Raw genomic sequence first — 24138 nt, 5'->3', positions numbered from 1 at the left:
TCTCCCGACCTCGTGATCTGCCTGCCTCGGCCTCCCATAGTGCTGGGATTGCAGGTGTGAGCCACCGCACCCGGCCAGAGATATGTGGAATTTGTATACAAATTTTAGAAACCCTGAAGCTTTGGAAAGCATGGAGTCTGTTGGCTAACTTTCAGTAACACCACCAAGAAAGATGACTGCTGTCAAATTTTATTCCCTCTGGAGCTTAGAAGCTTATTTAAAAGCTTCTCTCACTTTGCCTCTCGATTCCGCTCCTCCAAATCTTAACTTCCTGAATACTGTGTACTCTGTTTCCCCTTTGACTGGAAATGTTCCCAACTACCTTGGAAGAAATGAGATCCCTGCATCCCCAATGTTATTTGGCTTGGTTAACCAAAGAATAGTAGCAGTAAGATTCAGGAGCCTTTAACCTCAGCATAACCTAAGAATTGAGGGCAAGTGTGAGTGTGGAGTAGAACTTCCTAAAGGGAGAGAGAACGGTCAGATGTAATAAAGACAGTTTTGGCAGAAGGAGTTGGCATCTTGTTTTCAAATAATATAGAGTTAAGTATCTGATTATGAACGTTAAAAAAAATTAATTGTTAAAGAAAATAACAAATTAAGAGAAAAATATGGAGGAAATAGCAACTTCATCAAACCAGCAAAAATACAGAAAAGAACTAAGAAGAAACAAAATCAGAAGTAATCCTAAATCAGCACAACGGGGACAAAATTCAAGAACATCAGTCATCAGTACAAATGTGAAATAACCAAATTATCTGCTTAAAGGAGGAGACAGATTGGCCTAAAAAAACAAAAAAACAGTCCAGCTATAAGGTATATGCTTAAAACAAAGGAACAAAGAAAGGCTGAAAATAAAGGGACAAGGTAAAAAATAGCAGAGGCTAGCACAAACACGGAGGAGCGACAACACTATTATCACCTTGCCAAGGTGGGAATCAGAGTAAAAATAACTAAGCAGAATAACAGGGATAACAAGTTATAATGATAAAAGCAACAATTTATAGGGAAGATACAATATTCATAAGCCTATATGTTCAAATAATCACTGTAGATAAACACATAAAGCAAGGACTAGGAAAAATACAAAGTTAACTTAAGAAAAACACAATTCAAGTGAGAAACTTTAATAGTTCTCCGAGAACTTGACAGATTCAGTAAACACAGTATACGCAAGGACAGAGAAGAATTGAGTAATACACAACAAATAAATCTGATTTAGCAGACACAGAGAAACTTGAATCAATACCTTAAAAAATGTTTAAAGTCATGTATCTACCATAAAAAAAAAGCCTAACCAAAATTTGAAAAACATTTCTACAGTCAATGTTCTCAAATAATGATCTGCTTAAATTGGGGGGAAAAAGATGAAAAGTCACTCCCAGTAATTTGTTACGTTACTGGATATCCCCGGGATCAAGGAGAGTAACAAAAGCAAAGCCACAAGCAATCTCTAGAAAGCAATGGAAGGAAGATAAAAGCAAAACTTACAAGATAAAACAGGAAATCAATAAAGAGAAAAAATGAATTATGAGGGGGGAAAAAAGAAGAGTAAACAAATCCAAAAGTTGTTTTTTTTGTTTGTTTTTTGGAGACGGAGTTTCACTCGTCGCCCAGGCTGGAGTGCACTGGCGCGATCTCAGCTCACTACAACCTCTGCCTCCTGGATTCATGCAATTCTCCTGCTTCAGCTTCCAGAACAGCTGGGATTATAGGTGTCCGCCACCACACCCAGCTAACTTTTGTATTTTTAGTAGAGATGGGGTTTCACCATGTTGGCCAGGTGAAACCTCCTGACCTCAGGTGATCCACCCATCCTGGTTTCCCAAAGTGCTGGAATTACAGGCAGGAGCCATCATGCCCGGCCTCAAAAGCTGGTTTTCTAAAACAAATTCCTCACAAGCCCAATTAAGGAAAAAATAGCAAATATACAAAAGAGCTGAAATAATGACAGAGGAGATCACATGTAGCAAAATGGCCACAAATCTGAAAATGTAGAAAAAATGGGCACCGTAAATTACCAACACAGAACCAAAAACTGGAAAATCTGCCGGAAACGAGTATCACTGAGCAGCTGATTAAAGACATACCAGTGAAAAGGACCAAGACTTGACGTTAGAGTTGAACTCCATCTAACCTTGGACAAGATCAAAGTCATTTAACTATTCCAAGCCTCTACCGAAAAAAGGGAAAACCATGTGTTTTATGAAGACAGCAAGGTTTTAGTAACCAACTCAGATGGAGACATAAGAAAGGAAAAAAGGAATGAATGAACGCCATAGGTCAATCTCACTCACAAATATAAATGCTAAAATCCTGAATAAAATAAATGCTAGCAATTAGATTCCAGGATGTATCAAAAGCATCTATCAATATTAATCCAACAACACAATACTGGGGAAAAAAAACCATGCATTAATAGATGCTGATGAGGCATATAAAATGTAGCTACCAAACGTAATGAAAACACTAAGTAAGAAAACTGCTGGCAAAGTGTGGTGGCCCACGCCTGTAATACCAGCACTTTGGGAAGCTGAGGCAGAGAAGCGCTCGAACTCAGGAGTTCAAGACCAGCCTGGGCAACATGGTGAACACTGTCTCTACAAAAACATAAAAAAATTAGCTGGGTGTGGTGGTGGGCACCTGTAGTCCCAACTAAGTGGGAGACTGAGGTGGGAGGATCCCTTGAGCCCAGGCCTTGGCTGTAGTGAGCCAAGATGGTGCTGCTGCATTCCAGTCTGGGTGACAGAGACTATCTCAAAAAAAGAAAAAAAGGAAAACTGCTTAAATCTAATCAGGATATTTCTGAAAACCAACGGCAAATGCTATTCTCTAAACAACAGAAAATTAAATCTATTTAAATGACAACCGATAATTAGGCAGGAATGCCTTTCCATAATTATTTTAAAATACTTACATGAAAACTTTTACATGAAGACCTATACAAAAAGTGAACAAAACCCTCATGTGCTGTCCATTATCCAGCTTCAACAATTAGCAACTCAAAGTCAATAATGTTTCATTTCCACAATCATCACTGCCACTGCCTGATTATGAAGCAAATACGAGATACAACATTTCAATTATATTCTAGTATGCATATCTAAAAATAAGGGCTCCTAAAAATGACAAACCATCACCCATAGCTAGTTCCTTAATGCAATCAAATATCCAATCAGTATTCATATTCCCCATTCTCTCATTTTTTTTCATGTGAATCAAGATCCAAGTAAGATGTAAATACTGCAATTTCACCATGATTATTTAATACTACCTTGGTGAGTTTACTGAATATAATGAAACAAGAAAATGAAAACAAAATACTTTTTTGCTGATTGGACTGAATACACAGAAAATACAAATACTCGGCTGGGCGCGGTAGCTCATGCCTGTAATCCCAGCACTTTGGGAGGCCGAGGCGGGCAGATCACGAGGTCAAGAGATTGAGACCATCCTGGCCAACATGGTGAAACCCCATCTCTACTAAAAACACAAAAATTAGCCAGGTGTGGTGGTGCATGCCTGTAGTCCCAGCTACTCGGGAGGCTGAGGCAGAGCTTGCAGTGAGCTGAGATCACACCACTGCACCAGCCTGGTGAGAGCAAGACTCCGTCTCAAAAAAAAAAAAAAAAAAAAAGAAAACACAAATATTCTGGTTAAAAAAATTCTAGAATAAGATAATTTAGTAAGGTATTTGAATATAAGACCTCAAGTCAGTCAAGTACCAGCAATGAATATCAAGGAATTAGAAAAGGGGGCACATCATTTACAACAGAGTTTTTAAAAATCCAAACAAGTAGGGACCACACTAGAAAACAGGTCCTACAGAAATCAAATCATTTTTATTTTCCCCAAATTAGCATACTATTTAGTCCATTTCTAACTGGAATCCCTAATGGTGTGGCTTTTTTCTTAAACAACTGGATAAAACGAGCTTCAAGTTCACATGGAAGGATTAAACGCCAATGCTGAAGATAGAAAAGATCAGGCACTTGCCTTACTACCTATTACATGTATCTGATTTCAAACCCACACAGTGCAACATAAAAATACCATAGAGCACCTCTCCCACACCTCCACAGAACCCCCTCAGCCTCACTGAACCCTGTGCACACATATGGGAAAATGGAGAAACCATTTGTCTTAAACTGACATTTCAACTTTGCTTTGACTTTACCAAGTTTCTCCTGCCATCTATTTTTTTCAGAAACATAACTTGGATCCACAATGTTTTCTCTAATAATTTATTAACTAATGTGAAATAGAAGGTGAAAGACGAATAATGAACCTTTGAAGCACAGGGTTTTCAGTGAGAAAGCCTTGATCCAGCAACACAAACTGCCAACCACTGTGATTAAAACACTGGATGCAAAATGGATCAAAAATGTAGTCAAATGAAAATTTTATTTCTTCAGATCGTGTTTATTCCACAGGCCAGAAGTTGTTTAAAGGTCTTTAATCTTGACCCACAGCTTATTTCTTCCACAGAACACGTGCATCCCAATACATATAAAAAAACCACTTTTCCCAAAACAAAAGATACAAGATGAAGAACATCCTGCGATGTAGAACTCGGAAGGTCCATGATCTCTTATTCAAAGCATCTGGATTCTTTGGGTTTGGGGAAGGTCCACGTTCAGCATAATCACATAGCACTCCTAACACGGACTGGGGCAGGGATAAGTGGCATGTATGACCACTAACAGAATAGACTATACAATTGGCCTCACCTCAATTCTGCTGCCAAATGAGTTTCGGTGTTCCCTTTCCTCCACACGCGCACACACACACACATAAACAAAACAAAACAACAACAAAACCCACAACTTTTCTTTTACAGCAGTTTCTGTATGCTGGTATTGGGAATAAAAAGGGGCCCTGAGTTACATTTATGAATGATAGAAGGAAACCCTAGCCCCTTTCCCTAGGTCACACTGCTAGTTTAAAAGTCAGTCAGAATGTAAATCTAATCTAATTAAAACGCTCTTGTTCTTTATTCTGGGCTGTGGCACTGGTGAAGGAGATCAAGGTGGAAGTTGGGGAAAAAAAAATCAGGACAACTTTTATAGCTAATGAGATCAATGCCAAGATTAGACGTAACAGTACACATTATGACTTAGGATGCTGGGTGGTGCAAAGAATCCACTAATGGGAGCTATGAAAAAGTCAGTGAAAACAATGAAGCTCAAATCAGAAGTATCAAGAATCAGCTTTCATGACCCCTACACCATCATATTTTTCTTTATGACAGCAAAACTATTTTGAAACACTAAATACATCGCCAAGCACTGTGATTTAAGTCATTCGAAAACTACTTGAGAATCTACTAGGTGATCGACAACAACCGAGGCAATGGGTATGGGTGGCAATATCAACATGTGCCCTGCCCCTCAGGGTCCCAACAGTCCAGTGAACAAACACCATCTGGAACATCAGGCAAACACCTAAGCCTGTCTGGAGGTAATCTAATTTGGGCGGAATCCCACAAGCAGGGACTAGGTAAGGAGAAGGCAGTTAAGGTGGGAGGTAACCAGATTTGAGAGTTTGGGCCATGGCCAAAAGTGTGGAAGTTTGAACTACAAGAAGTTCAGTACAGTTGGGTCATGTGTTTGCGTGGACAGAGGAGAGGGTCTGGGGGTACCGACAAGAATCAGACCGAAAAGGTAAAAAACCCACCAGGTGTGGTCTGGGCCCGAAGGCCAGGTCACAGTTGGGACTTCACTGAGATTATGGAGACCACAGGCTTGCTTCTCATCCCCGGACAAACCCGGCGGCCTCCAACCCCATACCCTACCCCCTGCTGCCTGTCCGTGCCTCGCTGGTGCAGCCCTTCGTCGCCTCTCCTCGCCGAAGGTACCCGCAGGCAGGGCCTAGTCGCTCTCTCCCCGCTTATCCGCCGCATCCAGTCGATGGGCTTGGAGGTTTGGGAGCTGGCCAGTCCTCCACGCCTCCGGGAGGAAATGGCACCGTTAGAAAGACAAGATGGCCACACAAGCTCTAAGTGTTTGTCGGGCCTCAACCTGTATCCTCCCTCCGAGCACCAAACCTCCCGACCTCGGCGGCACTCGACGCCCCGAGGCCCAGTACCGACAACCGCGCAGTGGAATTCCCGCAGGGTCGCCAGGGGGTCACCGGAATCCCCACTCCCGCGACCGGCCCGGCCCGTGTCGGAGCCACCGTCACTGGCACTAGGACCGCCCGGGACAGGCAAGCCCACGATAGGGACCGAAGAGCCCGGGCCCGGCCGCCCCTCCCCCACCCCGCCCCGCCGGCACCCCAGGCGGGCCGACCACCCCCGGAGAGTATGGGACGAGCGGGGCGTCCTCCGCACTTCCTCGGGAGGGCCGGCCCGCAACTTGTGGCCCCGCCACGGCGGGGTACACTGGCGAGACACTCACCCGCCAAACAGCCCGAGAATAGGCGCCGACCGACCGCGCCGCGGACCCGCCCAGAGCCCGCGGCCGGCTCACACCCCGTCCCGCCCAGCGCGCAGGCGGATTGCGTCACCGCGTCACCCCGCCCCTTTGCCAACTCCTTCCTGGCTCGGCGCGGCCCGGCCTTCTTCCCCTCCCCCATGCGGCCGGCTTCCGAGTGCGCAAGCCCAGACTCGTTCGCGTTGTCCGCCTCTGCGCAAGCGCCGTGCTCCTCCCACGGCGGTTGGCCATATAGAGGCTGGGGGTGGGGGGGGAGGTCAAGCGTAGCCTCTTCTCCTTTACCAAGATGGCGGCTTGTCCCTGTTCCGCCACAGTTCCTACCTTATGAGCTCGGTTTTCTTATGCTAATAAGAGTGGAACAGGTAATGAGAATCTTCGCCTTGCGGTGGGTAACTGAAGTCGGGGGAAGGCCGTTTGTTAGAAGGAGACAGGTGCTCACTGAGGAGGAGAGAGGCGGTCGGGGGAGGGCAGGTGGTGGCGGGAGTGCGGAGCGATCACGGGGAGGGGGAGCCTTCGCCTCTGCTCCTGTCCTCCAGGAAGATGGCGGCAGCACCGAGCTGGGGCGCCGAGGACGACTGGGCGGGGGGACGGCGAGCGGCCGCGCGAAACTGGTCTAGCCCACCACCGCCGCCGTCTCGATGATCGGGGGGCCTCTCCGGCATTGGCTGCGCGCACGTCACGTGGGGCCGACGGGCCCTGCGCAGACCATCGAGTCGGGCGTCCCTCCCCGGGGACGTGGCCTTCCTGTGCCCGGGCTGGGGCCCGCCGCCCCGCGGGGGAGGGCGGAGCTGGCGCGGCCCCTAGCTTTCTCCTTCTGGTGTGGGGCCCGAGGTGAGACCTGGGGAGTGCCCCGCAAGCCCACGAGCAGCGACGTGGCTCGGGGACGGGAGGGTGCCGTGCCTGGCTGCGGCCTGAGCGGGATGGGCGCGGGCGGCTCCGGCCCGCGGGTTGTGCCCCGGCCCGGGGTGTCCTTTCCTCCCTCCCGCGTGGCCTGGAGGCACTGCAACTGTCCGAGACTCACGTCAAGGCTCGGCGCAAATACCCCTCGTTCAGGAAGACTTCCTAGGTTTCCCCCGCTTAGAGGAAGCACTTCCTGAGTTCCTAATGGCTGACCCGCATGGTGTTGGGAACCTGAGCCTCTCTGACACCATGGCATGTTGCTAGGGTATTTTTGTGCGTAGCTCCTTTGGAAAGGGATTAGGTGCTCAGGGCTAGCTGCTACATATCCTCTCCATTCGACTTAGAAAATGAGAGGGTCAGACTTGACATGGTGTTTGGACGCCATGTAAAATCGAAGGAAGTCGACTTGGACTTTGCTTATTAAACAGTGCTTGTGGTCAAATGAAACGTCTGAAGGAATGTGGATGAGTCGTAATCTTCAGGAACATGACGATTTGCCCCTCAGTTTTGCGTTTTATGTTCTCAGATTCATAGCTACCCTATACCCTAAGCCCTCAAGCAATGACTTCACATTTATTTGGTGTCTGCTTAAGGATAATCAGTCACTTTCTTAGCAGGTAGCTTCCTTAAAACCCTATTAAGATAGGTTAAGTCACAATTAGGATTGTGTCTAAGGCTCCTGGTAGCGGCACATTGCATAATAAGCTTAATGTTCATTTAGGGAAGCAAATCTGGGATGCTGAAACACTGGATGAAACGTGGTGCTTAGGTTTACATTTTGATTTTTGGGCAGCTAAAAGTGTCCCTAGGCTAAATTCATTAAGTACACATGATATTAGGATACTTGGCAATAGTATTTAAAAATAGTTGAAAAGGTGTTTGGGTAAGAATTATTTCCATCGTTTGAATTGCCGAATCTCTGGGTCTGAAACATCAACCTATCAAAAGTTTTAGACTTGGAGAAAATGGAGCTGGAGCCTACTGCCTCAAGTCTCAGGGACAGCATTTGAAACCCCGTTAAATAATTCATCATGAGGATTAAACTTTCCTGTTACTACCATTAGTTTTGCTTGATGCCAAGCACTGTTTAAGGGACTTAGCTCATCTTATGAGTCAAATTAACGTCATTGCGGTAAAACTGCATTGAGTGTAAGGAGAGTACCTCTAAGACGTAGTTGACCTATGTCCCGTCCCTCAGCACCACTTGGCTTAATCGAATCCCTGTCACAGTGTCCTCTCCAGTGGGCAAAGCTAACTTCTCAGTGGCCTGGTGGGAGAATTTCTTCTTGAGTAATTAAGTATTTTTCCAGGTTTTGTTGTTTTGGCCTTCCAGTTGTCTGACTTCAGCCTCATGGCCTCACTTCTTCATTTCAATTCAAAAAAATATTTGCTGGAAATTGCTGTGTAAGGTTAAGGGTTCTGCAGATACAGAGGTTAAGAGGATATAGACTTTTCGGCCAGGCGCAGTGGCTCACGCTTGTAATCCCAGCACTTTGGGAGGTCAAGGCGGGTGGACACTTGAGGTCAGGAGTTCGAGACCAGCCTGATCAACATGGTGAAACCCCGTCTCTACTAAAAATACAAAAATTAGCCGGGCATGGTGGCGCGCGCCTGTAATCCCAGCTACTCAAGAGGCTGAGGCACGGGAATCTCTTGAACCCAGGAGGCAGAGGTTGCAGTGAGCCAAGATTGTACCACTGCACTCTAGCCTGGGAGACAAAGTGAGACTGCGTCTCAAAAAACCAACAAAAAAGGGTATAGATTTTTCTTTTCCTCAAGCAGCTTGTGGTCTAGTGTGAGAGACTCATTTGTAGAAGAGTAATTACATTATAGTGTGATAAGTTCAATGATAGAAATATATATATAAGGTGTGGACATAGGAAACAGGCTGTGATTACCTGTTGGAAAGTCTTCCTATAGAATGTGGTCCTTGAACTGGTAAAAGACGAGTAAGAGTTTTTCCAGGTGGTGTTGAATGTACAGGAAGACTAGGAAAGAGGAGGCTGACATTTATAGTTGGCAGCATACATGGACAACAGGTTGAGAATTTGGTATACTCTTGCCATTGCAAATGGTAGAGGGCTTGGCTCAGACTGTGTACTGAAGGACTTGATGCCCTTCAGTGAGTTTTATCTGAGATACTCTGACCTGAACAGAATTTGAGATGATTGCGCTGGGTCCACTGGGATCACTTACGATCCTTCATGGGTCATATGGATTCTCCATTAGTGCGTCCCAACTGAAACTTACATGAAGGGCTTAAGCAGAGAACATGCTTTTTGGAGTACAAAGTGGTAGTTTTATTTGGTATGGCCCGTTCATTGTGCATCCATCCCATGGGCAAATGGTGATACGAAGCTTTTCCCTCTTCTGGTAAGCAGTAACCAAGTTCTGGAAGAAGCATACCATGCAGCTTTCCCTGTTGCCAAGTTATGATGACACAAAGTCCAAAATGCACGTAAAGGTTTTTCACCAAGTAGAAAAGCAGAGAACCCCAACCAGTATAATGTGTCAGAATGCTTTTCCCCTTAAATTGTAAAAGCACCACAACGTTCAACATTTGGAAACCAAGAAAATAATGAAAAGAACCTCTTTTCATGTGTGTATTTTAAAAATTGGTTACATGTTATTTTTTGCTATTTCTAAAGTCAGAGACATTTTAGAAGTGAAATCCCTAGTAGGCTATTGTTTTACCAAGCACACTGAAGTTCCTCGAATACCGTTGAAGATGAGCCAGACACTTGTTCTGACACGTGTCTGGACATCATGTGGTTGTGTTAATCATCTTGTTGATACTTGCTGTTAATTTGGTAACAATGCATTGACTACATACTCTCCCTTACTACTTTTTATTAGCATGCATATTAATCTTATTTCAAATCAAGGTTACATCTTCATGTAATTTATAGAGTCAGATAATCCTAGAAAGGCTTGTACGGAAGAAGTGCCAACGTCCTTCCCCTAATCGTGTTTCCTCCCCTGCAGAGTATCTACTTTAGCCTTAGTAGATTTCCTTGGTCTTTGCCTCCAACTCTGAAGAGCATATTTGCTTGACATCTGTGTTTATGTCCCCCCACCCCGGTTTCATGTGATATCTCTTCGCTTGACACTAAGAATAGGTAGGAAGTTCCTAGCTTTCTTTCACCCTCTGCCTTCTCAGTGCAAACAGATCCATGGCTGCCCAAAGTGCTATATGCTTAATTTGGTTAGTTCAGTATTGATTGTTTGTATTATGACTACATACTGCCTTTTACAGCTGGACAAAGTGGTATAATAGGATTGTTTTCCCTTTTCTGCATAACTTTGTGTTTTCCTGGGTTATTACAAGTGTTACTTGTTTTTGTTTGCTTGCTGCTTGCTCAGTTTTCTGTATTTTATCACTACAATTCAACCCCAAATTCTGAACCAATTGTCTAAATCTTTCAAGAAATTGTCTGATTTCTTTTGATGAAAATTAGTATTCCTATCATTTTATCTTGAATAAATCTCTTCCAGCACCTCCAGTCTGCTGCAGGCTTGTCTGTGCCTGGAATCTTCTTGTAAGTCTCATCACTCCCTCTTGTGTTGGAGCCTTACTTTTCTGGAACCTGTGTTCTCTTGACTTTACTCTCTCACTTTCCTTCACTAGTTGCCTGAGAGGTGCGTGGCAGATGAAGTTTTGAGAATGTGTATGTACGAACGTGCTTCATTCTTCTCTTATCCTGAGTAGGAGTTTGGACATCATTTTGCTCCGCTGTCTTTAAGCTTCCAGTGTTATTGAAGTCTTAAGCTGTTCTGATTCTTTTTTCTTTCTATTGATACATAACATTTTTAGAGCCTTTGTGTGTGACTATGTTTTCCTCCATGAAACCTGAAGGCTTTTCTTTTTTTTTCTTCTTTCTTTCTATTTCTTTTGTTTTTTTGAGACACAGCGTCTTGCTCTGTTGCCCAGGCTGGAGTGCAGTGGTGCTGTCATAGCTCACTGTGACTGCAGTCTCTGGGGCTTGAGTGATGCTCCTGCCTCTGCCTCCCAAGTACCTGGGACTACAGGCATGCACCACCACACCCGGATAAGTTTAAAAACTTTTTGTAGACATGAGCTCTCTATGTTGTCCAGGCTGGTCTTGAACTCCTGGCCTCGAGTGATTCTCCTGCCTCAGACTCCCAAAGTGCTGGGAGTGAAGGCTTTGTCTCAGGGTCTCTTCTTTCTGCGAAATTCAGAACTCCGAGAACAGTGATGTCCCTTGGAGACTGTTTTCATCCAACGTCTTGCCTACCTTTGGTCCTGTTTCTTTGCAACTCTTGTTCTTCAATGCTGGGCATTTTTGTTGATTTATTGCTTTGATTTCTTCCTATTTGCTCTCTCTTTCTAGACTTCTACTCTTGGACCTTCTGGATTGGCACTCATAATTTTCTTAAGTTTTTTCTTTTTTTTCCCCATCTAAGATTTTGTTTTCGTTTTATCTTATAAATCGTAAATTGACAATATATACTTGTACGTATTTATGGGGTACAAAGCGATGTTATGATTTATGAATACTGTAAATAATAAAATAAAGTTAACATAATTCATCACTTCAAGTACTTTTTTTGTTGTGAAAGCCATTTGAAATTTACTCTTTTGAAATCGACATTATTATTTACTATATTCACCATGCTGTACAATATATCTCAAAAAAGAAAACCACATTCCTCCTGTCATTGATGTTTTGTACCCTTTGGTTTTTCATTTTCTCTCTGGAAGTTATTCTCAAGTTTATCTTCCAGCCCTTCTACTGAGGTTTTTCTCATTTCTAAGAGCTTTTTCTTGTTTCCTCTATTCCTATTTTATAACCTATTTTTTGTTTCATGAATGTGGTATCGTCTCTTAACTGTTTGAAGATATTAATGCGGTTTTTTTTTGTTTGTTTCCTGTTTTCATTTTCCTTAAGCCACTATTGAGGCTGCTTTGGTTTGTTTTGGGGTTTTTGGCTTTTGTCAGAGCCTTTTCTTGGCTATGCAGTGGTGTTCTTGTGCCTGCTCGTGAGTCAGAGGGCCTCTGAGCCCTCTGACTGTGGCTTGCTGACTGTGGCTTTCACTGCAGAGGCACCTGGCCGGGCCATTTCCTTACAGCACCCTTGTCAGCTTCTTTGCATTTCTTCAGATTCCCCAGAGAAATATCTTGTAGCCCTTTGCCTGGCTACGTGGCCCTGAGGAGAGAGGCCTGGGAGCGCAGCAGTACCCATAGAGGAGCTTACTTCCGTCTTTGCAGAATTATTTCCCTCCTCTGTAACTGGTGTCTGTAGTCCAAAGATTCTACTTCTCTTTGTAGACAGAAAAACGATACCATTTTGCCATGATAGGAGAGGGACTGTGCTGGTTGGCTCTGTGTGGCTGTGCAGAGTTGTGGGGTGCATCTTAGGGATCTTCCTTTTAAACCTATCAGCCACCTCTGTTTTTGATTCAGGTCTCCTGGCTTCCAGTCATATTGCTAGTTGGCCTTCCCCATTACCGATATGGGATTCAGCCCTAGTAGGTCTATTTCCAGTTTCTAGCCTCCAGTATTTTAATGTTCTTATCTCTAGTCCTATTCTTCGTTGTTGTGATTTGTATCTTAAAAAAAATCCTTTACTATCATTTTAGTGGTGCTTCAGGAAGTAGTGTAAATGTATTGATCTGACAGCTGCCCATGCTAGAGACACTGTTCTAGGAAGTGGGCAACAATAAGGAAGAAGCGGGTGTGTTCTCCTGTGCTTTCGTGGAGGTCACGTTTTGGTGAGGGGTGTCAGGCAGTCAGCACACCAGCAGGTATGCAGTATGTCCAATGTGGACAAGAAGGAAGGAGGAAAATGGGAGTATCGAGGGGAGGAGAGTGGGGGACACAGCGGCAGTTTGGCCTAGTGGGGAGGCCTTGCTGATTGAGCGGCAGTCGATTCAAACCTGCGGGGAGCAAACAAGCCATGAGCAGCGATCTGGGGAAGAACTTTCTAAGAGGAACGGACAGGGGTGAAAAGCACAGGGGCAGGACTGTGTTGAGCACGTTGGAGGAATGTGGAATGCCAGTTACTAGACCAGTGTGGGTCAGGGCTGGAGGGTGTAGGAGATGGGCAGGTCAGGGGAGGAGGCGGGGCTCCTCGCAGTCGCATCTTGATGCCTTTGGAGAGCTGGAGCAGAGTGACCCAGTACTGGTGGTGGATCATGGCGAAGTGACCATGGGCCACACCATTCATGACGTTTCTCAGTTTTCCCATCACCTGTGGGAGGCAAGGATTGTTGTCGTCACAGTTCGAGGCAGACCCTGAGGCAAAGACTAGAGTTAGTGGTTTGGCTCTAGTTTGTGCCTTCAACTGCTTCACTGCTTCCCTATCCTGGCCTTGTCAGCCTGAGTCTACCATCTACCCAGGTCTGCGTACCCCCCAAAACAGTATACACTTTGACGCTTTTCTGCAAGCACAATTACTTTTTGGGGAGCCCTTCTCTTAAAGCAGGGTAGGTTAATGTTTGTGAATGAAATGGAACTTTGGCAGGCCGAAGAGTCTCAGGTCGTCAGCTTATGTTGTCTACTGTGTGACTAATTGAGGCAAAAGATGTCCTTTTTAATAGTATTTTCTCATCACGTTTGCCTGGATGCCCTTTAGGAATGTTCTTTTTGGCGTACAGCTTGAGTTTCACTTAAATTTGTAATTCTTTCTGTTCATTCCTACTGCTCTGCTGCCCAGAAGTGGGTTCTGCTTTGTCGTACGAGCATTGCTGAAACACTGGGAGAAAGGTGGATGGATTGGTTGTGATTAGTTTGAGCTTCGCAGTAGAGAAATCCAAATGGTTAGTAAGCTCAACAAGGTTTTTGTCTCACTGATGATCAGAGTTGCCGTTAAAATCGTATTTCCCCAACATCAGGCTGGAAAAAAAAAAATAAACTTCATCATTTTAGTTGTCCTCAAAGGAGAAGAGGACAGGTGTTCTGTAATCAGGTGTTGTGAGTGTAACTAAACTCTTTGGGAGGTGGGCAGTTTTGCCTTGGCGATATCTGTTAATGCATTCCCTGTAATCATGTAATTCCATTTCCAGTTCAATTTATCCTATGGAGGTACAGGCCCAAGTGAGCAGAGGATGTTCTTTTCAGCATTGTTTATAATCGAGAGAAAAAAAAAATTAGTTCAAGGGTCCTGTTAGGAGGGGATTTATTAAGGAAGGTATGTTTACTCCACTCAACATGTAGTTGTTAACAAATGAGGTACATTTGTATTTGATACTTGGAAAGATGACCATGATGTCTTTTCAAATGAAAAGAAGTGTAGCAAATGGTGGAAGAATGGGTATAAGATCCTATCTTTATTTAAATCATGTATTAAAATTGTAATTAAAGTATAATTAAAATTACAGTTTTGAAGATACACTTTAGAATATATTTCTTGGGGAAGCCTCATGGGGGGTTACCAGTTTTTACATTGTTTTGTTGAGTTATATTTTACAATACTTGTAAAGCTAAAAAATCAGATTCCTTGGTAGACCATCCCTACAGCAGGCCCACTGCAGTGTTAATCTATTAAGACTGCCTATGTTAATTAAACCATTATTCATGTAGCCCCTACCCGTCCCATTTCAGTCTCTCAGGAGGCTTAGCTGTGTCCGAGAGACCCCAGTGCTGTGGCTGCAGGTCTCTCCTGGGGCAAGAAGAGGTAAGAAGCGACTGATGCCAAAGTCAGCAGTCAGCAAGCGGTGGGAGTAGTCTTGACGAATTCCTTCAGATAAGCATCTTTCAGACCTACTCTAGGGCTTGCCTTTTCCCTCTGTAGTCTCAGAAGTTCTTGGGGTGGACCTTGTGAGGCCTGCAGCAGTACTTGCCATCTTAGGTACAGAAGGGTCTTAGGTACAGAAGGCACGACAGTGATTCTTTCTCCCTGACTCAACAAAAGTTGAGATGTTTATCCAGGTTAGGATGGCACTGCCTCCCCGTCCCCCCAGAAAAAAAAAAAAAAAGAAATGAAAGGATAGTGTCTTTGACTGGATGGGAGTCAGGAGACCTCACTTCAATTTTGGGCTTTTCTTTTTTTTTTCATAGGTTCAGAGCTTCCCTGGACCTGTTCTTATCAGCCTTATGACTTGGGGACTTGGGATACTTTTCTTTTTTTTTTTAGTTTATTGAGATGGAGTCTCACCCTGTCACCCAGGCTGGAGTGCAGTGGCACAGTCTCGGCTCACTGCAACTTCCGCCTCCCAGGTTTGAGCAATTCTCCTGCCTCAGCCTCCTGAGTAGCTGGGACTATAGGCATGCACCATCACGCCTGGCTAATTTTTGTATTTTTAGTAGAGACGGAGTTTTGCCTTGTTGGCCAGGCTGGTCTCGAATTCCTGACCTCAAATGATCTACCAGCCTCGGCCTCCCAGATTGCTGTGATTACAGGCATGAGCCACTGCTCCTAGCCTGACTTGGGGTACTTTTAGACCTATAGGACTTCAGCTCCTTCCTTTTAAAAATAAGAAAGCTGAGGCCGGGCACGGTGGCTCACGCCTGTAATCCCAGCACTTTGGGAGGCTGAGGCAGGCAGATCACCTGAGGTCGGGAGTTTGAGACCAGCCTGAGCAACATGGAGAAACCCCGTCCCTACTAAAAATACAAAATTAGCTGGGTGTGGTGACTCATGCCTGTGATTCTCGCTGAGAGGCTGAGGCAGGAGAATTGCTTGAACCTGGGAGGCAGAGGTTGCAGTGAGCCGAGATCACGTCATTGTACTCTAGCCTGGGCAACAATAGCAAGACTCTGTCTCAGAAAAAAGAAAAAAGAAAAAGAAAGAAAGAAAGCTAAATCTCTGAGTGGGTTTTCATTTTCATTTTCATTTTTTTTAAAAAACAGATGCCTCAGGACCTGGGTAACTCAGTTTATCGGAAATTCAGTTTTCAAGCTTGGAAGGATAACACTTGGAGCTGACAGTCGCTCATAAAACATCCGATTTTGTGGTCCCTTTTAAAATCCTTTTGCTATTTAAAATCCTCACCTATTAAAACTTTTATTCTTTGCTTCCTATATACCCGTCATCACGCTATTTATTTCTAGCAGTGGTTATCACCGGGGTGATTTTTGTTACCCAGGGCACATCTGGCAGTGTCCAGAGACCTTTGTGGTTGTCATGACCTACAATCGTCTAGTGGTTGCGGCTAGAGATGCTTACATCCTCTGGTGCACAGGGCAGCCCCTGCAACCGAAGCATTCGACTCAAAGTGTCAGCAGCGCTGAGGCTGAGGGCCCTGCTGTAAAGGGTCGGTTCTTGAAAGGGCTCTAGGGTATAGCCATCACAGGCCCCGTGTTTTTGGTTGGAAAGAGTAGAGCCTGACCAGGTCCAGTGGTTCACACCTGTAATCCCAGCACTTTGGGAGGCCAAGGCGGGTGGATCACCTGAGTTCAGGAGTTCGAGACCAGCCTGGCCAACATGGTGAAACCCCATCTCTACTAAAAATGCAAAATTAGCTGGGTGTAGTAGCAACATGCCTGTAGTCGCAGCTACTCGGGAGGCTGAGACAGCCAAATAACTTTAACCCAGGAGGTGCAGTGAGCCAAGATTGAGCCACTGCACTCCAGCCTGGGAGAGACAGAGCGAGACTCCGTCTCAAAAATTAAAAAGTAGAGCCTGGTAGAGTGAAGCCACTTGTAGGAGTGAGTTAGGACTGTGTTGCCTTACAGTGCTGGTGTCCTCACAGATGATAATAGTAATAAAAAACTCAACACCTGTTTACTGTGTGCCAACTCGGGTTAAGCTTTCTCCATATATAAGCTCATGGTAACACAAAAGGCATTAATAGCAACTCCTTTTTACAGGAGAGGAGACAGGCCCAGAGAAATTAAGATCTGTAATTATTTCTTCTTTTTGTTATCTTGGCCCTTAACTTTTAGAAGTTCACACATTTAAACATTTCATCTTGACAGATTTACCCAGCGTTTGAGTGTCTGTGGGGCTTCTCTAAAGCGCAGGGTCAAAGGGGATGTCCTTCCCACACAGCTCTTTCTAGTTCAGGAGTGGGACCAACCAGGCCTTTGCAGCAAGGTAGGTATTTTGTGCTGAAATACACGCTGTGAAGTTGTCCTGTGTTTCTTGGAATTTTGAGTATCTTTCATTGATTCAATCGGCATTTATTTTTCACGAAGTACATATTCATTAAGTATGTTTTGGAAAAACAGTGAACAAATTGAAGTCCCAGCCCTAAAGCCATTTATGCATTCGGGGTCTGTCTCTGCAGTAACATGCTGCTTCTTAGCACTGGGACCAAGTCCGTCTGCGGCTGCCTTCGAGGGATTGGCTTCTAGTCTAGACTCTTGCTGGGTTAGTGTTTCCATCATTCTGTCAAGGATCCAGCTCTAAGGCCGACAGCCACCTCCCTGAATTCATGTGATGGATGCACAAGCCTCTTGGACTAACTCCCCTCTTCATTTTACTGTTTCCAAGCCTGGGTTACACGTTAAGCCGTTGATGTGCTGTTAATGTATTGATGATGCTTTTACTTGGTTTGGATCCCTGTGGCTTAGCAGACTAACTTGATTGTGGCAGGTGCCATATACATATTTTGAGGGATGAACAGATAGTGTTGATTGCTAAAAAGGTAATGATCTGGTCGGGCATGGTGGCTTATGCTTGTAATACATACACATGCACTTTGTAATCTCAGCATTCTGGGAAGCCGAGGCAGGAGGATCACTTGAGCCTAGGAGTTTGAGACCAGTCTGGGTAACAAAGTGAGACCCCCATCTCTACAAAATATAGAAAAAAATTAGCTGGGCCTAGTGGCATGCCTCTGTGGTCCCAGCTACTCAGGCTGAGGTGGGAGGCTCGTTTGTGCCTGGAAGGTTGAGGCTGCAGTGAGCTGTAGTCACACCACTGCACTCCATTCTGGGTGACAGAGTGAGACACTGTCTCAAAAAAAAAAAAGAGGTAATGTTCTGAACTTGCCTTTTCTTGACTTTTTGGTGAACCATAATGGGCTGCCAGAATCTCGATCAGCTTTTTAGGCTCTGAGGGATGTGCTTAATGTAGAAATAATCCAGTCCGAAGGCCAGGTCTCAAGGTGTCACTTTTGTATTCTTGGATGACTGTTGAATGTGTGGTCTCGACGAATGACTTTCTGGAGCAGCTTTCTCCAGAAATTTCCATGTGCTTGGATCAACAAACTTGCGACCCAGGTATGCTGAGCAGGTGCCTTCTGTGACCAAGCTCAGTATTGAGGGTCCTCCTGTCCTTGAGGCAGCCACGTGTTCTTGTGTACAGCAGTCTTGTGTAGCAGGCTAGGTGCCGCCTCTCTGCTCTTGCTTGTTTTCTGGAACGTGTCACCTTTCTTTGCATGATTCCTTTGTCCGGTCTTCCAGCGTCCGTTGTATGGTGTGGGTGGACTGGGCATTGCATAAATGAGTTGGAGCAGTGACGTTCTTGGCCTTGCCCTGTCCTGTGAAAGAGGACCCTGCACCATCTGGGGCTCCTGGAGTGGCACCCCGTACCAGCAGGATGCACCTCTTCCTGGCCCTGCTGTCAGCCTCTAAACACAGTGCAGGCTGACTTTCTTGTCACGGCTTGTTTGGCTGGCTGGACCAAGTGCTACTTGTTTCTTTCTGGAGTGGGGAAATAACTTCAACCAGGTGCAGTCCGTGTGTATTATTATTTCAGCTGCAGAAGCTGTTCTAAATGCCCTTCTGGGGAACTTTTGCAGTGTGAGTTCAGTGGTTGTGCTGCGTGTTAGGCCTGTCCAGCACTAGGCCCAGGCAGCTGGATGAAGTCGTTGGGCATTGGTAGGGTACTGTGAGCAAAGACTTTCTTATCTCGGGCCGGGCAGAGGAGGACACAGTAGCTGAGCTCACCTGCTCCTTGGTCATCCTTCGAACCTCTGAGTGTGGATGATTCCTCAGGGAGAGAAAGCAGTCTTCTCGTGGGTGCCAAGACAGCAGCTACCTGCATAGCAACCGCTCCTGGCCTATTAGGAGATTTACATGTGGAGACTCTGGAGAGAGCTGCACTTCTAAAGAGGTTGCCACAACAGACAGCCTTAGGGGAAATGGGAAAACTAGAGAGAAGGGCTCTTATCCCAAAAGGACCAGACCCACTGGAACAAATAGAGGTAAGGAAGCAAAGAGAAAACAACAGTACAAGGGTAAAATTGGGAGAAATAGTTTTTGAAAGGGGGTCGTTTATTTGGCACTTTTACCACGTTGTTTTGAAACAGAGTCTCAGTCTGTCACCCAGGCTGGAGTGCAGTGCTATGATCACAACTCACTGCAGCTTCCAACTCCTGGGCTCAAGTAATCCTCCTGCTTCTGCCAAGTAGCTAGAACTATAGGGGTGCCTGGCTAATTTTTATTTTTTTGTGGAAATGGAGTTTTGCTATGTTGCCCAGGCTGGTATTGAACTCCTAGACTCAAGCAGTCCTTCTGCTTCAGCCTCCGCAAGTGCAAAGTGGTGGGATTATAGGTGTGAACCACCTAACTTGGCCTCTAGTTTGTTTGCTTGAGACAGGGTCTTGCTCAGGCACTCTAGCTGGAGTACAGTGACACTATCATAGCTCACTGCAGTCTCGAACTCCTGGGGACGCCTCCTGAGTAGCTGGGAGGCATACTACAGGCACTGTACCTGGCTAATTAAATTTTTTTTTGTAGAGATGGGAGTTGTGGGGGGGGGGGTCTCACTCTGCTATATGGCCCAAGCTGATCTAGAACTTCTGGTCTCAAGCAGTCATCCCACCTTGGCCCCCCCAAAGTGTTGGGATTACAGGTGTGAGCCACTGTGCCTGGCCCTCGGCCTCTTTTACCATTTTTGAAATTGAGGTTTTGAAGCAAGTGACTTGCTCAGAAACAGTTCTCCCTCTTAGGGCTTCCTTTTCAATATTATAAGATGTGTGTTTTCTGATTTGTTAATTAGAATGGGAAACTTTTGCCCTGCTTAACTCTTTTCTTTAAAATAAAAAAATAAAAAAAGAAGAAAGGATGGCCCTTTGGGATCTTTTCTGCCTGTCTGCTATAACCATTTGACAGTTGAGAACGGTGTTACTTGGTGTCTTGTAGCCTGTAAATAGAAGACTCTGAAGTGTGTGTGAATAGAACCTTAAAATTCACTTTTCCTTTGCTTTGTCTTCTTTATGTTGGAGTTTGCTGACTCCGGAGTGTATATTATTAGATGAATACAAGTGTGTACTCTTCACCCCAGTATTTGCTGGCTAGTGTGAACAAAATGAAATACACTGTGTCATCCGAATGTGTTTTATTCTGTAGCAATGTGTATATTACTCTTAATTCCACTCTTTTTGTGCTTTCTAATTTTATTAATACTTTCTAATTTAATTAATATTTTATTAATACCTAGCTCATTTGAGTGTTTCAAATGATATTACTGATTTAATTATAGTAAACATTTGCTGATAAGTAGAAGATTAGGCGGTCTTGTAGCATTGGCTTAAACCAGTATGTGTGCACGAAATCAATTCAGTTTGAAGAATACAATTTTTTTTCTTTTGACACAAGGCTTCTATTTTGATCTAATTGCTCATGCCTGGAGCTGCCTGACCAGCCTCTGAGACCCAAGTTCTGTGTTCCCTTTGTCGTCTGCACAACGAACTCAGCAGACTGCTGGCTGCCTGTGTACAGGCCTCCCGAGTGTCCCCAGGCTCAGCCCTGCAGTCTCAGAGGAGGACCTGGCCTGTGAAGAACTGAGGTGGTGATAGGAGGGCCTTTTCTCTTCCGTCAAATCTTGCCCCAGTTACCTTGTGTAGTATTTAGATTGTTGTTCTCAGTTGGCCATATGGTTGTATTGAAGGCTGTTGTAGGATATTTAGAACTTATTTGGCATGCGTTAGGATTCTTCTTCTTAGAGTGTTTTAGTTCCAGTATGTACTTATGCTTGTCTTCTCTACCTGCCCCCAGTCTTGAAGTGGTGGGAATGTGTGTGTGTGTGCATGTTGTCTATTTTCCTTAAGCCCTTGCTGATTGATGCAGTCACTTGCCTTTCACCCTGCCTAAATATTCCTAACTCTCGTTGGGCAGGGTTCCTTTTACATGTCGTGGGTTACTCTCCTTTGCCTAGTGTCCGAGTTCTGCATCTTGTTTGTCTTTTAGGGCAGTGTGCGATTGGGGCTCAGCAGTGCTGGCGGCTGGCCCAGATGGAGCACCAGGGGATGCCAGCTTTCTAGGGCGGGAGTGGGGGAGTTCCCCACGTGGACCTTGAAGTTGCTTGGGATGTGCTGCTGTGCATATCTGGGTTCTGCTGTGGCTTTCTTGACACATTCTGGTGGTTTAAAAATCTACTTTCTTGTGAAAGAACGTGAACCAGGAAAAAAAAACTTATGAAGTTTGAGAAAATGATTGGGTGACAGACTTTAGTATCATGACAATATCTTTAGTATAATAATATCTTTATGCTTTGGTATATAAAGTTTGGGTGAAATGTGCATTCATCTTGTAGTTGAACTCGTGATTAAACAGATATAGTCAAAATTTGTTTTTTGTTTGTTTGTTTGAGACGGAGTCTCGCTCTGTCGCCCAGGCTGGAGTGCAGTGGTGGGATCTCGGCTCACTGCAAGCTCTGCCTCCTGGGTTCACGCCATTCTCCTGCCTCAGCCTCCCGAGTAGCTGGGACTACAGGCACCTGCCATCATGCCCGGCTACTTTTTTGTGTTTTTAGTAGAGAGGGTTTCACCGTGTTAGCCAGGATGGTCTCGATCTCCTGACCTCGTGATCCACCCGCCTCGACCTCCCAAAGTCCTGGGGTTACTGTCTGTGTCCTTCTGATGTGTCCTCATTATTCTCTTTCTCTTTCTCTTTTGTTCCTTTCTTTCTTGTACCACAGGATATTCTGGGTTCTTCACGTACCTTCCCTGCCCCAGACCTGGATTCTGCCTTTATCTTCAAGAAGGCCTGCTTCCCTTTTATGGCAGTTGGTTCTCAGAAAAACAGGGTCTAGGCACCAGCTAGGTTGCTGGAGTGTTACTGTACCCAGGCCCTCTCAAAAAAGTCGACTGGGCCGGGCGCGGTGGCTCAAGCCTGTAATCCCAGCACTTTGGGAGGCCGAGACGGGCGGATCACGAGGTCAGGAGATCAGGACCATCCTGGCTAACACGGTGAAACCCCGTCTCTACTAAAACTACAAAAAACTAGCCGGGCGAGGTGGCGGCGCCTGTAGTCCCAGCTACCCGGAGGCTGAGGCAGGAGAATGGCGGGAACCCGGGAGGCGGAGCTTGCAGTGAGCTGAGATCCGGCCACAGCACTCCAGCCTGGGCGACAGAGCAAGACTTCGTCTCAAAAAAAAAAAAAAAAAGTCGACTGAGTATGTGTATACATACATACACAAAACCACAAAACATACATAGATACATGCATGTGTATTTTTTTAGCACACTGTCTCATTTTTTAATATTTTCTTGTATTGAAAAGCATGAGTTTATTCTAGTACCCCCATTTCCAATCTAATACCACAGGGTTTCTTCTAGTTTCTTGCTTTCCAAGTGGATAACTCTGTTTCCCAACAGTGACAGTCTTAGATCCCAGTGTCTCTAATACGTTTACTCCCTTGATTATTCACCCTATGTGCAACGAGGCTCCTCTTGGTGACCTTCCCGCTCAGATGCCCACTGCCTCGCTCAGCGGCTGTCGTCCTGCACCTCCACCCACCGTGAACATCTTCCTCACTCCACTTGGGCTCTGATACCCTAGCTGTGTAGATATTCTCTTATGTGGAAGCCATATCCCCAGTTTAAAAAAAAAAAAAAGTCCAAGTCCTGTACGCTCTGTTTTTGCAGCTTGATCACTTTCGTTTAATGTACAGTAGTCTGCACTTTTTCCAGAGACTGGTACACGAGCCATTGGATTATTGTTGGTGACAGCACCTTACTGTGTGGTGTCCACGTCCCACTTAGTATTACTGCCTTCTTTCTCATGCACACTCGTGTTCTTCCCAGTTCTTTGCCTGTAGCACGCTGTTGTGAGCCTCACCTATTACACCTACGCTTCTGTATTCTTTTGCAGGCTCTTCTGGAGAGTAGCATTTTTGAAGTGTGATCGCTGAATTAGATTGTGTGTTTCTATTTTTTGTTATGTGTTTCTAAATTGCCTTTTAATTTTATACTTTCTCTATGGTTGAATAGTCTTTTTTCCCCCTTACCATTATGAAAACTGAATGATCACTTTTGTTCATCTTTGCAGATCTCACAAAGGCTGCATGAAGATAAACATCTACTTGTGTATTTGTGGGCAATTTTGTATTAATTTTCTGATTTGTGTGTTCACGTGTCCTAACCTATTCGGATGTTTTCCAAACATTGAAAAACTATTTGTATCTTGACTTCTGTATTAGTGTTCGATAAAATTCTTATGCTCTGATAGGGTCAAATAAATCAGTATCTTCCTCTGTGGTTTTTACAGTGTATATTGTTGGAGGCTTTTTGCACCCCCAAATCACAGGTTTTCCTCCTCAATCTTCCAGCTCTTCAAGGTTTGATTGTTTACATCCAGATCTCCAATTCAGCTGAAATTTATTTTGGAGTATGTTGTGAGGTAGGGATCAAACTTGATATGTTTTCAAAATGGATAGCAAATTGGTCCAATTCCTTGCTGATTTGAAATGGCCCTTGTATCAAATAATAAACTCATAGGTACTCGAGTCTTTTTCATGCATCAAGTGCCTCTTCCTTAGCTAGTAACACCAAGTGCTGATTACCGTTGCTTTGTAGTATGCTTGCTAATTTTAGTTGAATTCCACTTTTTTTTTTTTTTTTTTTTTTTGGCAAAATTTCCTATCCTGGTTTTATTTTTAGGTGAATTTGAGAATCCTTGTTACAGTTAAAAAAAAAAAAAAAACCTACTGGAATTTTGTGTTAGTTTCCC

General features: G+C 44.7%; 2 protein-coding genes across 7 annotated transcripts in view; one reads left to right on the top strand and one right to left on the bottom strand.

Annotated features, from left to right (window-relative positions):
• The window catches only part of SEPTIN2 (septin 2), a 40697-nt gene extending 33517 nt beyond the window's left edge, over positions 1-7180 (bottom strand). The window contains exons 1-2 of one of the 5 annotated variants that reach the window (XM_017860663.1): positions 6756-7073; positions 5815-5948 (exon numbers count right to left, since the gene is read on the bottom strand). In XM_017860663.1, coding sequence (XP_017716152.1) covers positions 5815-5902 — 88 coding nt within the window. In that variant the 5' untranslated portion in view covers positions 5903-5948; positions 6756-7073. Of the gene's footprint in view, positions 1-5676; positions 5759-5814; positions 5949-6398; positions 6509-6755 lie in introns of those variants that run through there. The other 4 variants (XM_017860662.1, XM_017860664.1, XM_017860661.1 and 1 more) reach the window with 4 other exon arrangements.
• The window catches only part of HDLBP (high density lipoprotein binding protein), an 87504-nt gene continuing 69889 nt past the window's right edge, over positions 6524-24138 (top strand). The window contains exon 1 of one of the 2 annotated variants that reach the window (XM_017860657.1): positions 6524-6796. The gene's annotated coding sequence lies outside the window, so the exon portion shown is untranslated. Of the gene's footprint in view, positions 6797-7079; positions 7266-24138 lie in introns of those variants that run through there. The other variant, XM_017860658.1, reaches the window with a different exon arrangement.

Source organism: Rhinopithecus bieti, unplaced genomic scaffold (assembly GCF_001698545.2).
Source record: "Rhinopithecus bieti isolate Rb0 unplaced genomic scaffold, ASM169854v2 scaffold_56246, whole genome shotgun sequence".
Classification (NCBI taxonomy): Eukaryota; Metazoa; Chordata; class Mammalia; order Primates; family Cercopithecidae; genus Rhinopithecus; species Rhinopithecus bieti.
Note: the sequence above shows the minus strand (reverse complement) of the source record. Positions and strands in the feature narration are given on the sequence as shown.